General features: G+C 41.7%; 1 protein-coding gene across 2 annotated transcripts in view; it reads left to right on the forward strand.

Annotated features, from left to right (window-relative positions):
• Window positions 1–16,755, forward strand: part of PAH (phenylalanine hydroxylase) — a 36,948-nt gene that overhangs the window by 15,928 nt on the left and 4,265 nt on the right. For both annotated transcript variants that reach the window (XM_071551067.1, XM_071551066.1), the window contains 8 exons: window positions 4,369–4,457; window positions 6,590–6,657; window positions 9,392–9,588; window positions 9,976–10,111; window positions 11,371–11,440; window positions 13,163–13,219; window positions 14,234–14,329; window positions 14,648–14,781. In XM_071551067.1, the coding sequence (XP_071407168.1) occupies window positions 4,369–4,457; window positions 6,590–6,657; window positions 9,392–9,588; window positions 9,976–10,111; window positions 11,371–11,440; window positions 13,163–13,219; window positions 14,234–14,329; window positions 14,648–14,781 (847 nt within the window). The remainder of the gene's footprint in view (window positions 1–4,368; window positions 4,458–6,589; window positions 6,658–9,391; window positions 9,589–9,975; window positions 10,112–11,370; window positions 11,441–13,162; window positions 13,220–14,233; window positions 14,330–14,647; window positions 14,782–16,755) is intronic.

Consider the following 16,755-nt stretch of genomic DNA (forward strand, 5'->3'; position numbering starts at 1 on the left):
TTCAAATGTAGCTTTAGAGCTTCAGATGAGAAAGGCTGTAAGTTCTTGGCCCAAAAGCCCTTTGTATAGATGGAAAGATTTGTTGTGAAAACACAGTGCTTCTCTTCATGGCTCTTTTTGGAAACAAGCTGGCTATCTGCAGTCCACTTGGAGCCCATGAATAAAAATAATTAAATATTATTCTGTTGCAGTGTTAGGGAAATGCAGACAATTTATTGCATTTCTGAGACAAGCTGGGAGCTGAGGTTCTGTAGGGGCCTTGTTTGCTAACCCCCGAGGCTGGCCAAAGCATCTGAGACTGTTTAAAAAAGGGCTAAACCTGGGCCTTGAACTGCTATAAATTGCATAGACCTGTCTTTGACCCTCCTCACAATGGTCCAAATGGAGGAGTTCTGCAGAAGTCCTCTCTGCCCCTGCTTTGCTGCCTCTCAAATAAATGGCTTATTAGCATTCTGCTAAGCATTTGACCCCATGGTAATTTGGTCACCACTTGGGTGTCCAGCATGATCCCATAAATGCTGCTGTTTCACTTACAGACAAATCAATATTTATTACTGATCAGCCCACGTTTGCTTCTCAAACCTTCACAGAGAGCCAGTGTTGCAACAGCTTGCCCTGGCTATTCATTAATGGCTGTGCAGACAGACAGTGAGTCTGGCAAATGGGCTGGAGAAGGATGTTGCAAACAAAATATGGGATAGAATCAGCCAGAGGGTAATTTGATTTGATCTTTTAAATAGTTTCTGTGAGGGCTGGGGACAGTCTCCTGGCACACCACAGCTAGGCAGAAGACTCAGCAGCCCTTTTGCACCCTGGCCCTCAGTGCAAGGGATGTATGGACTTGATGTAGTGTTTGCCTTGGGTCTGTGCTCAGAATCTTTGAATTCCATGAGAACTGAGAAGGGTCAGGACTTTTCAGGACTCAATATAAGTTAAACTGGTGCAAGTAGCACTAAGCATCCTTGGGATTTCCCTTTGACAGCCTGCCACTTTCAGCCAGCACTGCAAGCTCAGATTGCTCTCTTTTAGCTACTGCTGGTGTTTGGGTAAACAGGATCAATAGATTTCCACCCACCTCCCAGGTTATGTGCTTACAGGATCTGCATGCCAGGGAGACAGGGTGCTATTCCTGTGTAGGGGAAGAACAAGTCACCTGCCTCCACACCCAGGACTGACATCACAACAGCCTGGAGTCAATTTTCCTGGAGTTCATCATGAGCTCTGCACCAAGTACTTTGGTGATCTTGAGAAGAAAGTATGTTTAGCAAAAGTAAGCCACTATTGTACATCCTTTTTACCCCTTGAAGTTACAATGATTCAAACCCTGCCCACTGAGACCTTTCTGATTCAGGCCGGTAAAGCCCTATAGACATCACTGCCAAAATCCACTGCAGACTTCAGCCCTCACCAATTTGTCTACACAACCTGGACCGTTCAGGTCATGGTGCATCCCTGAGAAGAGTGGTTATTCACCCTACACTGACAAATCCTTTGCTGCAGGACTGCCAGGCAGCTTTTTTTCCAGTGCCTAATCCGAGAACATTTACCAGTGTGCCTCAGCCCAGGGGAATCTGAAGCACAGTGAAGCTATTCCCCTACCATCACACACAGTTCCAGTGATAGAGCCAGGAGAAAACCCCATATAAAAACCAGGAAGAATGGATGCATGTGGTCTAAGCAGTGACCCCTCTCGAGGGGTCAAACACACCTTTTCCTACTCCCCTCTCCGACTAGTTTAACTCAAGGGGTTGGAGTTGCATGAGAGTTTCTAATAGCAAGGAGAGAGGGTATGTCTGGAGCAACAAAGAGAACTAGTGGTACATCCAGCAGCAAAGGAGCTCATTTGGGGAAGATCTTCCTGGGTCTGCTGCTGCCATCTAGTGACTAGTCCTGGATTTTAGGGCAAAGCAGAAGAGTGCACAACTTGGAGAGATGGACCAAATCCCACTTCTGCTGAGTGGGAAAAGTGGAGGCACAGTCGGGAGCACTGCTGAAAGTTGTGATGGGTCTCTGCAGCCTGGAGAGCCCAGGTTCCCGGGATCTTCCTCGCCAGCAGCCACCAGTTGCCTGCTTTCTGTGGCCTGCCTGAAACAAATCCGAAGGCTCCCAAGTAGGAGCACTGTGTGGAGCCAGCCTAGTGGTGGGACCGTAGGTCAGGGGAGTGGACACTCTGCATGGGACTGAGCCAAAGTGTGCCCTGTAATTCTGCTGTTGCTACTCTGGCGCCTCTGTGCAGCTGCCTTGTAGAAACCGAGTGCCACAAGTGCCCTCTGTATTGTTGGGCTCAGCAGAAAGCACAGCTGAATAGTCCTGGAAACAGAGAGATCCTCTAATCCTGTAGGTGGTCCATCAGGCCTGGGATGAGCCCCATCAGCAAGGCACTGCAGGGAACTCACTCAGCAGCTGCTGGCTGGAGATCAGGTTCACTTGGCATAACACACAGAATAGGATGGAGAGATATGGCTGAGTGGCAGTGCTCCCAGCTGAGCAAAGAGCCACAGAGGGGATGAGCTGCTTTCCAAGCACTGGCTGAGCAAGTAACACCTATTTGTGCAAGAAAATCACTACACTAATTACAAACTTTTTATTGATAGAGACTGCCTCTGGTCTTCGACCAGAAGATCTTTGGGTCATATTGACCTGAAGTACAGGTAGCTGACTTGTACTCAGTGTGGGGAGCATATGGGGCATGATTACCTGGCCCGAGCATGGTGTATATCCTCCAGTGGAAGTCTTGTGCACTTTCCACAGGAAAAGTAGAACTAGAAGTGATGCAGAGGGAGGCAATGAGAATGCGTAAAGATAGCTCTTGATTTCTGTGCCTGAAATACACATGCAAAGCCAGGAAGATGGATAGTGGATGGAGGATCTGACAAGGAGATATAAAATACTAGGTGGCCTGGAAAAGGTGAATAACAACAAATGATGTTTATATGCAGGATCTAAAAAACAACACATGAAATAATCAAGTTTAAAACAAAAGAGAGTAATTTTTCATATCACATGTAAAGAAATGATAGACTTTCCTGGAGTCAGATGTGTATATGGGTTCAAAGAGCAGTTAATTGTGAGAAGTTCATCACAGGCTGTTAAATTCAGGCATGGCAATTCTCTGACTTGGACAGAAGGAAAGGAGAAAGATGCAGGCAGCTAGGGTAGAGAGCTAGAAAATGTAAGAATGAGGCAACAGAATGGAGACCCAAGCAAACTGAACACAGCAGAGCTAGCAGCTCCCAAGATATGCCAGCTGCCAGTACTGCCTAGTGGTGATACCTACTGACACAGCTTCCAAAGCAATGACTGGGCAAGGGCCCACAGTTCCTGTGCTCAGTCCATTGCGTTTTCCTGTCTTAGCACTGCAGAGTGATGGGGTGGCCATGCCCAGTGGTGGCTGACAGGGGTGTTCCTGGCTTGATATGCAACTGGATCCTCCTGAAAGAAATACAAGAGAGGGCTGCACCCTGGTGTAGCCATGGCATGTGTGCCAGGCTTCTTTTTGTCAGGGGTATACATGTCAAGTGGCTGCCTGGACCACTGGATGAAGGCACTCGTGGCTCTGAGAAGGAGGCTGGACCTGGAATGGCTACTCCATGTACCTCATGAGCTGCAAAAAGCCTCTCCTCATACTGCAATTGCCATGAAGACACTTGACTTCCTCTTTTTCTGTCTTAACACATTGTATCTGGAAATCCCTGAGATTCTTCTCTGTACTTCACCTTAAGTTCTTCTGTAAGAGCAGTGTGACTTGGACATTACATGCTGTGTAGTCAGTGTGGTACCTTTTCACATGCTGGCTGTGCAGAATGTATAGTGTATGAGTTACAAGGCAATAGAGAGCCAGACCAAGCATGTTAATCAAGTGAATGCATTATTGTTTAATGACTGCAGTAATACAGTGCTGGTTTGAAGTATTAGGGTGCTATTTATCATTTTACTTCAGAATCCTAGCTCAAGTGAGGCTGCTAAGTAGGTCTTAGAAAGAGGTTTTCAGAGAGTCAAATAGTTCTGTCTCCCTGTGGTGAGATATCTTGTTGTTCCTTTGAAAGGGCTGATTCTAGCTATGTGAAAAAATTCTACATTTTGATAAGCCAAGAGACCAGAAGTAATGAACAGAAAATCATAAACATTACAAGCCAGCTCTGCACCCAGGGTTAGATACTCTTGATGCTCTACATTCTTCCAACAGTGCAAACAGCCACAGCTTCAAGATAACTTGCATGGGTTTTTTCTTGCTTCCTTCTACAGGGAAACAGATTGCTGACCAAAGAATTAAGCTGCTTACATATGATGAAAAAATGGAAAGATCAGAAGAAGGCCCCAAATCAAATAGCAAAGCATCTCAGTATCTATTTCTTTTCTGGTTTGCAGTGCCATGGTTCCCAAGAAGTATCCAAGAGCTGGACAGGTTTGCTAATCAGATCCTAAGCTATGGAGCAGAACTGGATGCTGATCATCCTGTAAGTAGTAGAGGTGTTTTTTATAGCATATATATATATAATTTTTTGTAGTTATTTCTCTCATTTATTTTTGCTCTGCTTTAGTACAGATCTAGTAAACTAAGTCTGACATGGTACAGGACAAGAGTGGTACCACATTTCTAGGGTTAGAATCGGCCTAACCCCTGGTTACAAAGTAAATCAAACCAAAGATTACTTTAGTGGGGCAAATACCATGAGGCCTTAAAAGTCATAGTGGTCATCAGAGCACAGGGCCCCCACAAGGGTGCCTCTAGTTTTCCCAGATGGCTCTGATGTGGTTACTTCAGATCAAGAAAAATATCAGAAGCAACATATCGTAGCCCAGAGATAGGAAGACTGATTTGTCATCCTTGATTACATACACACAATTTAGCTTAGTGTCTTGTTATGTGGTTGTTAAATCTGACATGGTACTTGTATAGTGAGACACAACAAAAAAGGGTTCTTGGTTCAAAGAGTTTGTGGTTTAAATGGTAGCATCAGAAAGTTTTGTTAAGTGACATAGCCGATAAAAAAATTTGTTTTGTGGTTTTTCGGGTTTTTTTTCAGATTTAAGAATACTTTCTGCCTCTCTTCCCTCTCCAAGCAAACAACTTATTTTCATTGTCAAAACACACTGAATTCCATGCAGTGCACCAGAAATTGCTGCTATTAGTTTAATTGGGATAGGGTGACTATAAATAAATTACATGCGGTGCAACAAAAATTGCTGCTATTAGTTTAATTGAGATGGGGTAATTAGTCATTCACTACCTATTGCTTAATTCAAGATGTGTTATGTACCATGTACAATGATTTATGATGTTCAGTGTGGTCATATGTAAGGCAGACTGAAAGGAGATATACTGAGCCAATGGCCCTCTTGTGTGTCATGTGGGAATAGACCAAGATTGTGTTTGAAAAAAGAAACAACAGAAAAAAAGAAAAATATATGAAAAAGAATGAAGCATTTCTGCTCCATTGCCTAGAATTAGTTAGTGAGCACTTGTGCCTCAAAAAAGAAAGCCAACTGCTGGGGTAAATAGGTATGACAGTACACAGAGAACAAAAAGAAATTAAAGGAGCCCATGTTTTTATCAGTTAAGTGATATATGGAATTTAATCACAATTACTTCTTGGACAGGTTAATCTTGGCCATTGGTTGTGTCTTTTTGATTCACACTCTTAGATTTACAATCTGCTTCTGCTGCTTCCTGCACTTGGTTGTGTTTCATGGCCTCTCTGTTCAGTTGTGCTATCCCCACTAGGAGATGCATTTATGAACTGATGCAGAACCGAGTGGAGCTGTTCCCATTTGCCCTGTGGAAGTCTATGCCAGTTTGGGAGGATGTTTCTACACTTCAGGTGGTGAAGGCACTCCTAGCCCTGAGGAAGTTTTAGTCTAACCTGCAGGCACAGTGGGACAGGAGAATGGTTATCCCAGATGAAGATTTAGAGGGTTTATTTCTTATCCTTGGTTTTATTAGTAATTGGCTGCAAAGGTCAAGCTCCCAACCACAAGGTCTATTAGGCACTTTGGAGTCATTAATTCCCTTCAAATGATTAAATTTGTAGTATTAACAGGGCTTTTTGACCTGCTAAGTGCCTACTGTTCCTCTAGCAGTTTAAAAATGAGCACTTTTAAGTGTGGTTCATGCTGAAAATCTGGCTAAAAAGTCTGACTGAGTCACTGAATGTGTTTCTAATATGATTTGATTCTGGTCCTCCTAGAGAAGCCCAGCAGTGCCAGGAACAGCAACAAGCTTCAAGAGAAACCAGAAGGGCATGGTTAACTGAGTGTTCTTAATTCTGTGCACTGCTCTTGCTAGCAGAACCTTGTTGTTGCTGCAAAGAAACATGTTTCCTTATTTTTTAGCACGTGGAAATGTGAAAATGAAAGGACTTGCAGGGCGAGAGGTGTTGGGAGGCTGTGGCTGAAGGGCTGCTCTGGTGGCTCTGCAGACAAAGCAGTGGTGCCCTGTGTGAGCAGAGCCTGCCAGAATGGAGGCAGCTCTTCCACTGACCTTCATGCACTTCTTGAACTACAACACCCATGCATGAGGATGCTCAGTGGGAGGAAGGCTGGTCAGTGTTACACTTATGCATGAGTTGTCATCTCTGTTTCTCTTCAGGGGTTCAAAGATCCTGTGTACCGGGCCCGGAGGAAGGAGTTTGCAGATATCGCCTACAACTACAGACAGTGAGTACCAGTGCATGGGCAGAAAGCAAATCTATGTCTTACCCTCTCCTAGGGTGCTCATCCTGCTGGCAATCCTTTTTTTCCATAAGCACCCTTCTGCTGTTGGTTTTTCTCTGCCATGCATGTGCATCTTCCTGTTCATGCATTTGTCCCCAAATGACAGCAAAACAGAAGTAAATTGTTCCAGGCACATGTTCAGAAGAGAACATCAACAGCCTTCTTTATTCTCAACACTCCTCTTCCTCAGCTTTGTTGTCTAATTGAGAAGCAGGCTCTGTCACTACTACAAAGACCTGAGCATTGAATAAAGGTTCTTCTGGTATTCTCCTCATTAAACCAGAGCTGGGAGAAGAGAGCCTATCATTAACATTAAAGCAAGAGATGCATACACAATTAAAATAATGAATAACTTATGGTTCTAATGCTAGTCCAGTGTCTGATGCTTTACTTTTATCATGTCTGATCCAGCAGCAATCAGCAATTTGGGCTCTCATTTCCCAAGAAAAATAAATGAATAGAGATTATAAATTCAGTTTGCTTGATTGCTTTCAGTGACCAGACCTGGAGGAGAAAAAATTCTGTTCTCAGAGCCACTCACACATATAGATTAGTATTACTAGGCCTGATTCTTGCTGGGAATGGTAAAAACTGTGATTGCAAAGAAAAAAGTAATATATATTGTACATTTAGGGCTTCAGTATGCACAGGATGAACGGATAGTCCCTGAACTAAAGAGCTAATAATCTAATCAGAAAATGAGAGACAAAATTGGACTTGTAGATGGAAAGTGGAAAATATCAGGTGAAAAAATCAGGATTAAAGTTCATAGCTAGAAAATTTGGATAAGACATTGGGTCCAGATGTGAATGGATCTAATGTCCATTGTTAGATATCCCACAGAAGATTTACCTTTCCTGCATAATGGATAGCAAATTCTATTCTCTAGTTTGCAATTTTCCACCAAATTCTACACAGAAGTAAAACAAAAAAGTTACCAATCCCCTCCCTCCAAGATTCAAACTGAAACCCCTATGTTCCAAGAAGTGACTTATTAATATCTAGTATGTAATCCAGATCCTCAGACACATTGGAAACACAACCTATATAGACATGGACTTAAGTCCCAAATGCACCTTTTAGGTGATGTTTTTGAACTTTCCAATTAGGTCTGTCAGTAATAGGGCAGTAAATAGGGTGTGAAAGCCCATGTCTGGGCTCCAGGGGCTCATGGAAAGAAGGTATGTGGGGTTTGTGACTTTGTCTGATAATTCATGAAGGTGCAGATGGATCTGTGGCATCTTGGCTATGCCTGGTGCTATACCGGGGCAGAAATACAGAGAAGCAGGCAGCAGGAGAGGCACAACAAAAGTTATCAGGCTTCATAGGAAGCATTTGAAAAGACAAATGTGCTTAGCTCATGATGGTGCCACTCAGCTGCAAAGGTGAGAGGAATCAGTGGTTGTTTGTCTTGTACTCTTCTTCCTATCATCCTTTCTTTGGCACCTATTTTATCCTCTTTATGCTGTTTGGATCTACTTTGCCTTTGCTCTTTTGCCTCCTCTCCTTATAGATTTAGCCATTATTTCTGTTGAATGCCTAATTTCACTGACTTCTCTTTTCTTTGCTATTAGCTGGCCTCTTCCTTCTGCCTTGCTTTGCTTCTGGCCCCACTGATCTCTAAAATTTTTAATTGAAATTTGAAAGATTCTTAAGCCATAGCTTCCCCCTGTAGCCCTGGAAGGGGTTTGAGGATTACTTAGGAGTTCTATAGGAACAACAATCCCCAGCAATCCTCATAATTCAACATGATGTTTAAAGCTCCACAGATCAAGGAGAGCTGATCAGAGAGACAAAAAATGATAGTAGTCCAGAGGAGCTGCCCTGAGGCTCAAGAGAAAAATGAGGGAGTGGGAGACAGTAGGGTGTCATCAAGAGTTTATCAATGGATCTCTGGATAATGGAGTTCCAGCATTATTCCAGCAGTGATGTTAACCCTATTAAGTTACTTAAAACCCTTTGATTTTTCAAAGCTGCTGGATTCACCTATGGCCCTAACATTATTGCTGGGGAATTGGCTATTCACAGGAGGCCAAACTGCATTGCTTGTGATTGTATGATTCCTCCTAGCTTCAACATAAGCTAAGCACATGGAGGACTGAGGGTGGGATTTGACTCAAAATTACTCATTATAATTATAAAAGGTCAAACTGGCTGGAGACTACATCTGTTATGGCGTAAAGCACAGGTCAGAATTTCTCTGCCACTCCAACAGAGTTTTATGGAGCTGAGGTTACAAAACCAATTATTTTAATGCACTTTAGAGCAGGAAATAAAATGGCCACTTCAAATCTAGAAATACAAATAAATTGAAAGAAAACAACAGCCACCAAGTATTTTTAGAAGAGCATCTTGATAAAACAAATAAGCACTGATTTATTTTTAACACAGTAACACAAGGAGTTGTCTAATGGCCAGTATCTCAGCCAAGTTTGGTAGAGTCCTTTCCAGCCAGTGCCTAGGGACAAGTGAGGCTCCTTTTGTATCTTCATATCAGACCAAAGGCATCTTCTCCCCTGCACCAGCAGCTCCTGGCCAGCCCAAGTAAAACTGCAATATAAAGCAGAATAAGAAAACTGTTTTGAAAGTGGCAAGTGGAAAAGGACAAAAAGTGTGGTGCTGGTGGCATATGACATTTTCTCTGTCACTGCTATGGAGGGTACCATTTTCTTTCTAGTGGCCAACCTATTCCTCGAGTCACGTATACAGAAGAAGAAAAGAAAACATGGGGCACCGTCTTCAGGGAGCTGAAGAGTCTCTATCCAACTCATGCTTGCTATGAACACAACCATGTGTTCCCACTGTTGGAGAAATACTGTGGCTACCGGGAGGACAATATTCCCCAGCTTGAAGATATTTCAAACTTCTTGCAGAGTAAGTTTGAAGAAGCTAAAAGAACCAAATGATAAAGGCCTCAGCTATCAGTGGGAGTGGTGCTTCCAGAGGTGGAAAAACAGTCCCTGCTTTATCATAGACTCCCTGTGGTGTTTGGGCACGTGACTCAACCTGTGTTCAAGGTCCCTCTCTAATACTTCCAGGGGTACAGTGAGACACACACTCAGGTACTGTGCTGGTGGTATACATGAGTAGCAAATTTCCTTCTCTTTCATGACTAAATGCTGTTTAACATAAGGAGAGCAAAAAAAACCCCAAAACCACTAAACCTAAAACAAAAATTAACAAACTTTTTCCACTTTGATGAATCTGGGGGGAAAAAATAAATCACACACATTTTTAAGATGCCATTTTTTGTCCCTTTAGGCTGCACTGGATTTCGCCTGCGTCCTGTTGCAGGCTTGCTCTCCTCTCGGGATTTCTTGGCTGGGCTGGCATTTCGGGTATTCCACTCCACGCAGTATATTCGCCATGCGTCCAAACCCATGTACACACCAGAGCCGTGAGTACTTTGGCACAAGAAATGTGTAAAGTTGCAGCAGACTAACAGCAGGGTCAGTCCAACTGGTAATAACCACATGGGACTCTGGAGCACTCCTGGGTGCAGAGCTAATGGAGAGCGGCCAAGTGACTACTCTTCTCTGAAAACATTTCCAGAATTTTTCTAGTCTTTTTAACAATCTGCATCTTCTTCTGCAAGTTCTCCTGAGGCGGATGAGATAGTTTTGCTGGCAAAGACATGATTGTGTGGTGGCTGGGATGCAAGAGAACAGTGTTCTAATGCATTTAGCTTAGCTATTAGCACCCAAATAGTGGTCTGAAATCTAGTGCAGGAATGACTCAACATGTTGCAAGCAAGCTTCTGGCAGCAAGACAGGGGAAGCTCAGACCATTGAACCCATCTCTTTTTCAGTTTTGTGTTGGAATGTTTCTATCTGTCCCTGTCCATTTTCCTTTTCCACTTGCCATTTTCAAAACAGTTCATATTGTTACAATTCTTCCTCCCCTCCCTTACTGTTTCTTTTCTTCTTACTTCCCAAAACCTCTTTCCAAAACCTTCCTTTTTTTCTAATTTTCATTATTCTATTTTTCTTCCTGTTTTTGCTTACCCCATTCTCATCCTGCACAAATCCTGGCAGAAATGTCTTCCACGATCCTGGAATTCTTGGAAACATGTTATCCCTCTCCTTTCTCCACCTCAACAAATCCTTCCTCTGTATTTGAAAAATCTAACAGCCCCTGGGTGATATGCCTGCCCAGTTGCCAACTTCAGCTAGTGGTGAAATAGTCCTACCTATTTCACCTATATGAGGGGTGAGCTTTGACCCCTGGACCTGAACAGGGACTGGAGCTGAGCATTTGAGGTACATGTTGACGTCATGGTAAATTGTCTTAGTTGCCCAAGTCCCATTGAAATAGGTGGCTTGTCCTTGAGACTGAAACATCTATGTTCTCTTTGGTTGGGTGATATCTTTCTGGGTTTTCTTGAGCTGGATGGGTAATTGAATGGATGGTTTGCTTCCACAAGGAAAACCAAATAATGTATCATCCTTCTGCTGAGGGATGTATGATGATAAAAAGACTGAAAACCCTGGGGTTTACAAGCACTTCTCTCACGAGAATAAATTTACTGCAAAACTTTTCCCTATGAGTGATAGTTTCTTTCAGGAGCAAATGTGACTGTGTTCTGACTCTGGAGCATTTATCCAGCCTTGGACTTTTTCTGAATGACAGTTATTCAGATGTCATGTTTTCTTGCAGTGATATTTGTCATGAGCTGTTAGGACACGTGCCTCTCTTTGCTGACCCCAGTTTTGCGCAGTTTTCCCAGGTAAGTTACTCAATGGTTGTACTGTTTATATAATTGAACACACCAGAGACTAGATAATTCAGAGGATAATCCAAGAGCTGTGAAGGGTGATGTGGATTCACCTTTAGGTATACCATTTAAAAGTGGATGAGATGATTTATTTATTGCTTGAAATCTTGACACAAATCACTTAGGTGAAATCATGAACTCCAAATGTCTTGTTTGAGTTGCTTTTTACAGGCAGCCCCTTTGTGAAGCCATCTTCTAAAAACCTTTCTGCAGATGTTGATCCTTCTGGACAAAGTTGCGTAGCTCATGAGTCAGATGAGTTATTACCCTACCATGCTGTTCAAATATTAGGGAAAGTGGAGATTTGTTTTGTTTTGTTTTCTGTTGAAGCCACATAGGAGACTGAGTAAAGTGAGGAACTGTCCCAGCTCTAAGCATGGGAGAAGGCTGGAGAGGACCTTTCTTTTTGATCGCATTAATGTCTCTAGAAAAAATGCCAAACCTCAGTGAAAAAGTAAATTTTTGGCTGCACCTTACCAGAAAACATGAAAATACATAAAGAGAGAAAGGCAGGAAGAAAGAAAGAAAGAAAGAAAGAAAGAAAGAAAGAAAGAAAGAAAGAAAGAAAGAAAGAAAGAAAGAAAGAAAGAAAGAAAGAAAGAAAGAAAGAAAGAAAGAAAGAAAGAAAGAAAGAAAGAAAGAAAGAAAGAAAGAAGAAAGAAAGAAAAGAAAGAAAGAAAGAAAGAAAGAAAGAAAGAAAGAAAGAAAGAAAGAAAGGAAGGAAGGAAGGAAGGAAGGAAGGAAGGAAGGAAGGAAGGAAGGAAGGAAGGAAGGAAGGAAGGAAGGAAGGAAGGAAGGAAGGAAGGAAGGAAGGAAGATAGAATCTAGAGGAAAGAAGGAGTGAAGAAGGGAAGAAAGGAAGGAAGGGAGGGAAAATGGACTTGATCTAACATCTCAAAAGAGAAAAGTTGGTTTGATCTAGTTCATAAGTTCTCAGGACAGCCCACAAATTCTGCCCTTTCCCAGAACTGGGGGTTCCTTCAAGACAAGCCTTATTGTACCTTGGCTTACTAGTACTGGACATGGTGATAGCTGTTTTAATGCCTTTGGAGTGCGTATGGGAGGCCCTCTAATTTTTGCACTCTGCAGTCCTCACTACAGCAAATCAAGAAAGAAACCTGGTTATACATAGTTTTGTGTGTCTGTCTCCCAAAATCAACTATAGAGGATAGAATGCCTCCTGGAAAAGTCTCTATTATCTCCCAAGGTAGGAATAAGCTCTTTCAAATCACGCCCTGTCATTCAAAAAAAGATAGCTCATTCAAGGTTCCAGGAAAACTCCATTAATCGGGGCCCATCAAAATAGAAAGAAATATATGAGGTGTGTGAGCTTGATTGACTTACCTCCTTTTGTCCCTATCATTCTCTCAGACGTGCATTTTAGAGTTGATCCAAAGCCTGTCAAAGCAAGAAGAAAATGTTATTTGACCTCAATGGACTTTGTCCCAAGCATAAAGGATCCTGCCTTGTAAATGACATTTAGACAAGACCCTTTGTTCATTTTTGGAGAGATTTCTGGTTTCAAATTGATCTTGCATGATAGGAACATGTCCTGTAAACATTTGTGTGTGGTAGTAAGCAATGGTAACATTTAAAATGTGAGCAATTACATAAGATGGGACAGGAAGAATGTTTGCAATAAACAGCTTGAAGAATAATGGTTTATTGTTACAGGAAATTGGACTGGCATCTCTGGGAGCTCCAGATGATTTCATCGAAAAACTTGCTACGGTAATTTAATAAATCAGGGCTCAAATTTCCAAAGCGCCCTGTGTTGTCTTAATTCTGCTGCCACTGAAGTCACTGATAGAACTCCCATAGAGCTGAATGGGAACAGAGTGAAGACCATGATTGGAAAACCCCACCCTGAAACAGTTGCATTAAAGGAAAATTGCTTTGGCACCCCTTATTCAAAGTGACAGTTGTGATTAAACACAGAAGCCTAGACAAGATTTCCTCCAGCACAAACATATTGGGCAAGAAAAGATTACATGTTACTACATCCCCATAGGAAATTCCAGGAGGCAGCTCCAGTAGTTGTTCTTTCTTCCAGCATCTCTTCTCTTCCACTCTGCCAGGCCAATAATGTCCTCTGCAGTCAATGTTGCTCACCTGAATGCTACTCTGAGACTACTGAGACCCAGAGTTGGAAACTTCAAATAAAAGCAAGGATATTTCTATGAGATTAGTGCCACCAGTACAAACACAACTGGAGAAAGTATTCCACCAGCTTTGATGCTTCTGATAGATGAGGTAGTTCTTCTGAGCCAGGGCAGTTACTCCTTCAAAATCATAGACCAAGGAGTCAAACTAGACACACTATCTTCTTTCACTATTACAATGACAACCTGTTCATCCTCTTGCTGTGCAGTTAGATACCCTCTGTGTGAAGCAGGACACAAACCTTTATAAACTAAGCTTCAAACTTCTACTGGGTTGGACACCCAAAGTAAAGCTTTATTGCTATAATTTCATTGCATCTGCTGACAAAGATAAACACAGTAAAACACAAATATGTTTCTCAAGGAACTGAACTGATTCCCAGGCACCATGGAGTCTAATGCTGTGCCCCTTCCAGGAGAAGAATTTTGGTCTGAAAGGACGCTTATTGTATTTATACATTTGAATTTGACACATGAAAACATTTTAAATAAAAACACAAACTTAAAATATATTCAAATAAGAACTGTATACATACTGGCTTTGATCAAGGAGTCATAAGTTTCTGTCTAATTCTCTTGCTAGGTTTATTGGTTTACGGTGGAGTTTGGACTATGTAAGGAAGGAGATTCACTCAAGGCATATGGTGCAGGGCTGCTGTCTTCATTTGGGGAGCTGCAGGTGTGTATTAGAAAACATTTAAAATATATTTGTAATCACTCAAATTTCTCTTCTGAATGTCTTCAGATCTTTATTTTTGCTTCATAATTTGTGTATAGACGTAACATGAAATGCAATGCTGCACTGAAGAGCTCTGATAAATGTCTTGGAGTGTGCAAACACATAATCTGCTTCTCTCCTAGTAAGCAATATCTTTGTAAACCAGAGGAGTAACTCTTTCCTGTCTGAGATGGGGTGGCATTCAGTGGCTCTGTATTTCTTTCACAGCATGTTCAAATACTTTTAAACTGAAACAAATTTCTTATCTTTTTTTTATAGTATTGTTTATCAAGTAAGCCTGAGATTCAGCCCCTAGTCCTGGAGAAGACTTCAGTACAGAAGTACCCCGTTACTGAGTTCCAGCCTATCTACTATGTTGCTGAAAGTTTTAAAGATGCAAAAGAAAAGCTAAGGTAATCCAGTTATTCCAGAAAAGACCCCATTTTTTGTCCATTGTAAGTACAGTGGATCCCATTGCCATAATACATTTTGAGTTGAGAATAATGTTTTGAGAGCCATTAGAATACAATTGTACAATGCTTCAAGAGACTAATGAGTTACTGGCCTCAGAATCTTGGGGAAAAATGACCAGTAACAGGAACATGAAGCTATGAATTTGTGTTTGAGTAACTAAGAGTTTCATCTAACCAAAATGCAACAAAAAAATTTATCAGTCCGATTGCAATGATACTAACACTTAGGGTCAAACTGGCTTACTAATGCAAACCAAGTTCCTTTAACATTACTAGAGTTAACAGTTCTTATAAAAAATATCCTTGTATCTCCTTTTCCTCTGAAGTTATGCTCACACTTTCCTTTTTGTCCAAAGTCAGTAGTCTCAGTCTTGTGGAGGGGGTGGTGTTGTCAATAATTAGCATCTTGAGGTCTTCAGAGAAGGACTGTGATGTTAATGAATGGAGTTTTACCTCTCTTTTGTGAGGAGGTGGGCAGTAATGGTGCTTACTTTCTTACTCCTCAACCCTAAGGACCATTTTTGTTTTCTAACACCCTTTAACTCTATGCCTCCAAATGTGTGTTACTTCTGAATTTACTGTTTGTGCTAAACATTTTTGTCTTTGACCTCTTTGTTTCCTCTAAACTACTTTTTCTCAACTTCTCAGTTCACTTTACTGTTATTAACTGACAAGTGGGAGTTCTTGATAGCCTGGGGACCACCAGCACCATGCTTGTGCTTTTAAAACCTCTGTTATCATCCCATGCAGATACTCTTATATTGCATCATTACTTTAGGGTCTGACTTAGTTCAGTATATACAGTGTAACTACTTGCCTATATAAAAATTACTAATGGTAGGCATTATAGCACACAGTTATTCAGAATTAAGCAAAACTAAAACAAATTAGGTAATAGCTACATGGTCATTAGACAATTGTTACTACAAATAAACACAACTTCAAGCAAGCCTAATAACCCCAGTCCTGAGGCCTGTGTGGTTAGCTTAATACAGAGCCTCCAGCTTGTTACCAGCAATGTGTTTATGAGACTACAAGGCTACACAGTAAATCTTTCAGTAATCTGTGACTCAAATACAGATTCTGTTCCAGTTCAATAAGATTTTGAAATAGTGGTCCAGGTTCAGTTCTGGTTCTTGAAACAAGAATGGCTCAGACTGTGTTTTGGGTTCAGCTTTGTTTTCAACTCACAACAGTATGTCTATTCCTGTTAAAAAAACAACACACCACCATATTTCTGGATGTTAGTCAAGCTACTGGAGGTTCGCCTTGGTTCACACTCAAGCAATTTTTCACTTGGAGATGCCCCACAGGGACTTGTCCCAGGCTTGCAGATTCCTATCATTCTCTCTAGCATTCACAGATAAACACATGATGCATTCCAAGATACTCTGCTGCTCCAGGCTCCTCAGCTCCAAGGTCTTCCTAGCTACCTCTCCTGCTACTTCCTTAGTCATCATAGGCCTGCAGCTTCTTCTTTTGTCCTTTTCTCTGGGGTAATACCTGAGAAAGATGATCTTCTCTTCTGGTCTGTGCTATTAATATCCTGCATGGCGTTTCAGTCTTCTCTAAATACAACTCTAACTGAGTAGGAAGTTCCTTGAGGTAGTTGAAGATGCTGCCTTACTTGGCACAAAATGTTTTGGAGCTTCTTTTATTCGTTTCAGCGACCAAATTGAAAAAGTTGGTTAAATTAAAAAAGAGGCCTAGGGGTTGGTCCAACGTTCCTGTAAAATTATTCTGAGATCAACCCAAAAGATTTCAGTTTAAGATCTTACCTTCAGCTGAGATTTAGGAAGGTCATCTTCTAATGTGATCTCTCCCCTTAGAAAAACCAGACAGATGCCACTAAATTCATCATAGTCAACACAGTATTTTGTCACTGTCACACTTCGTGGCCTGCTTGAACTGAAT

Source organism: Pithys albifrons, chromosome 3 (genome assembly GCF_047495875.1).
Source record: "Pithys albifrons albifrons isolate INPA30051 chromosome 3, PitAlb_v1, whole genome shotgun sequence".
NCBI classification, from domain to species: Eukaryota; Metazoa; Chordata; class Aves; order Passeriformes; family Thamnophilidae; genus Pithys; species Pithys albifrons.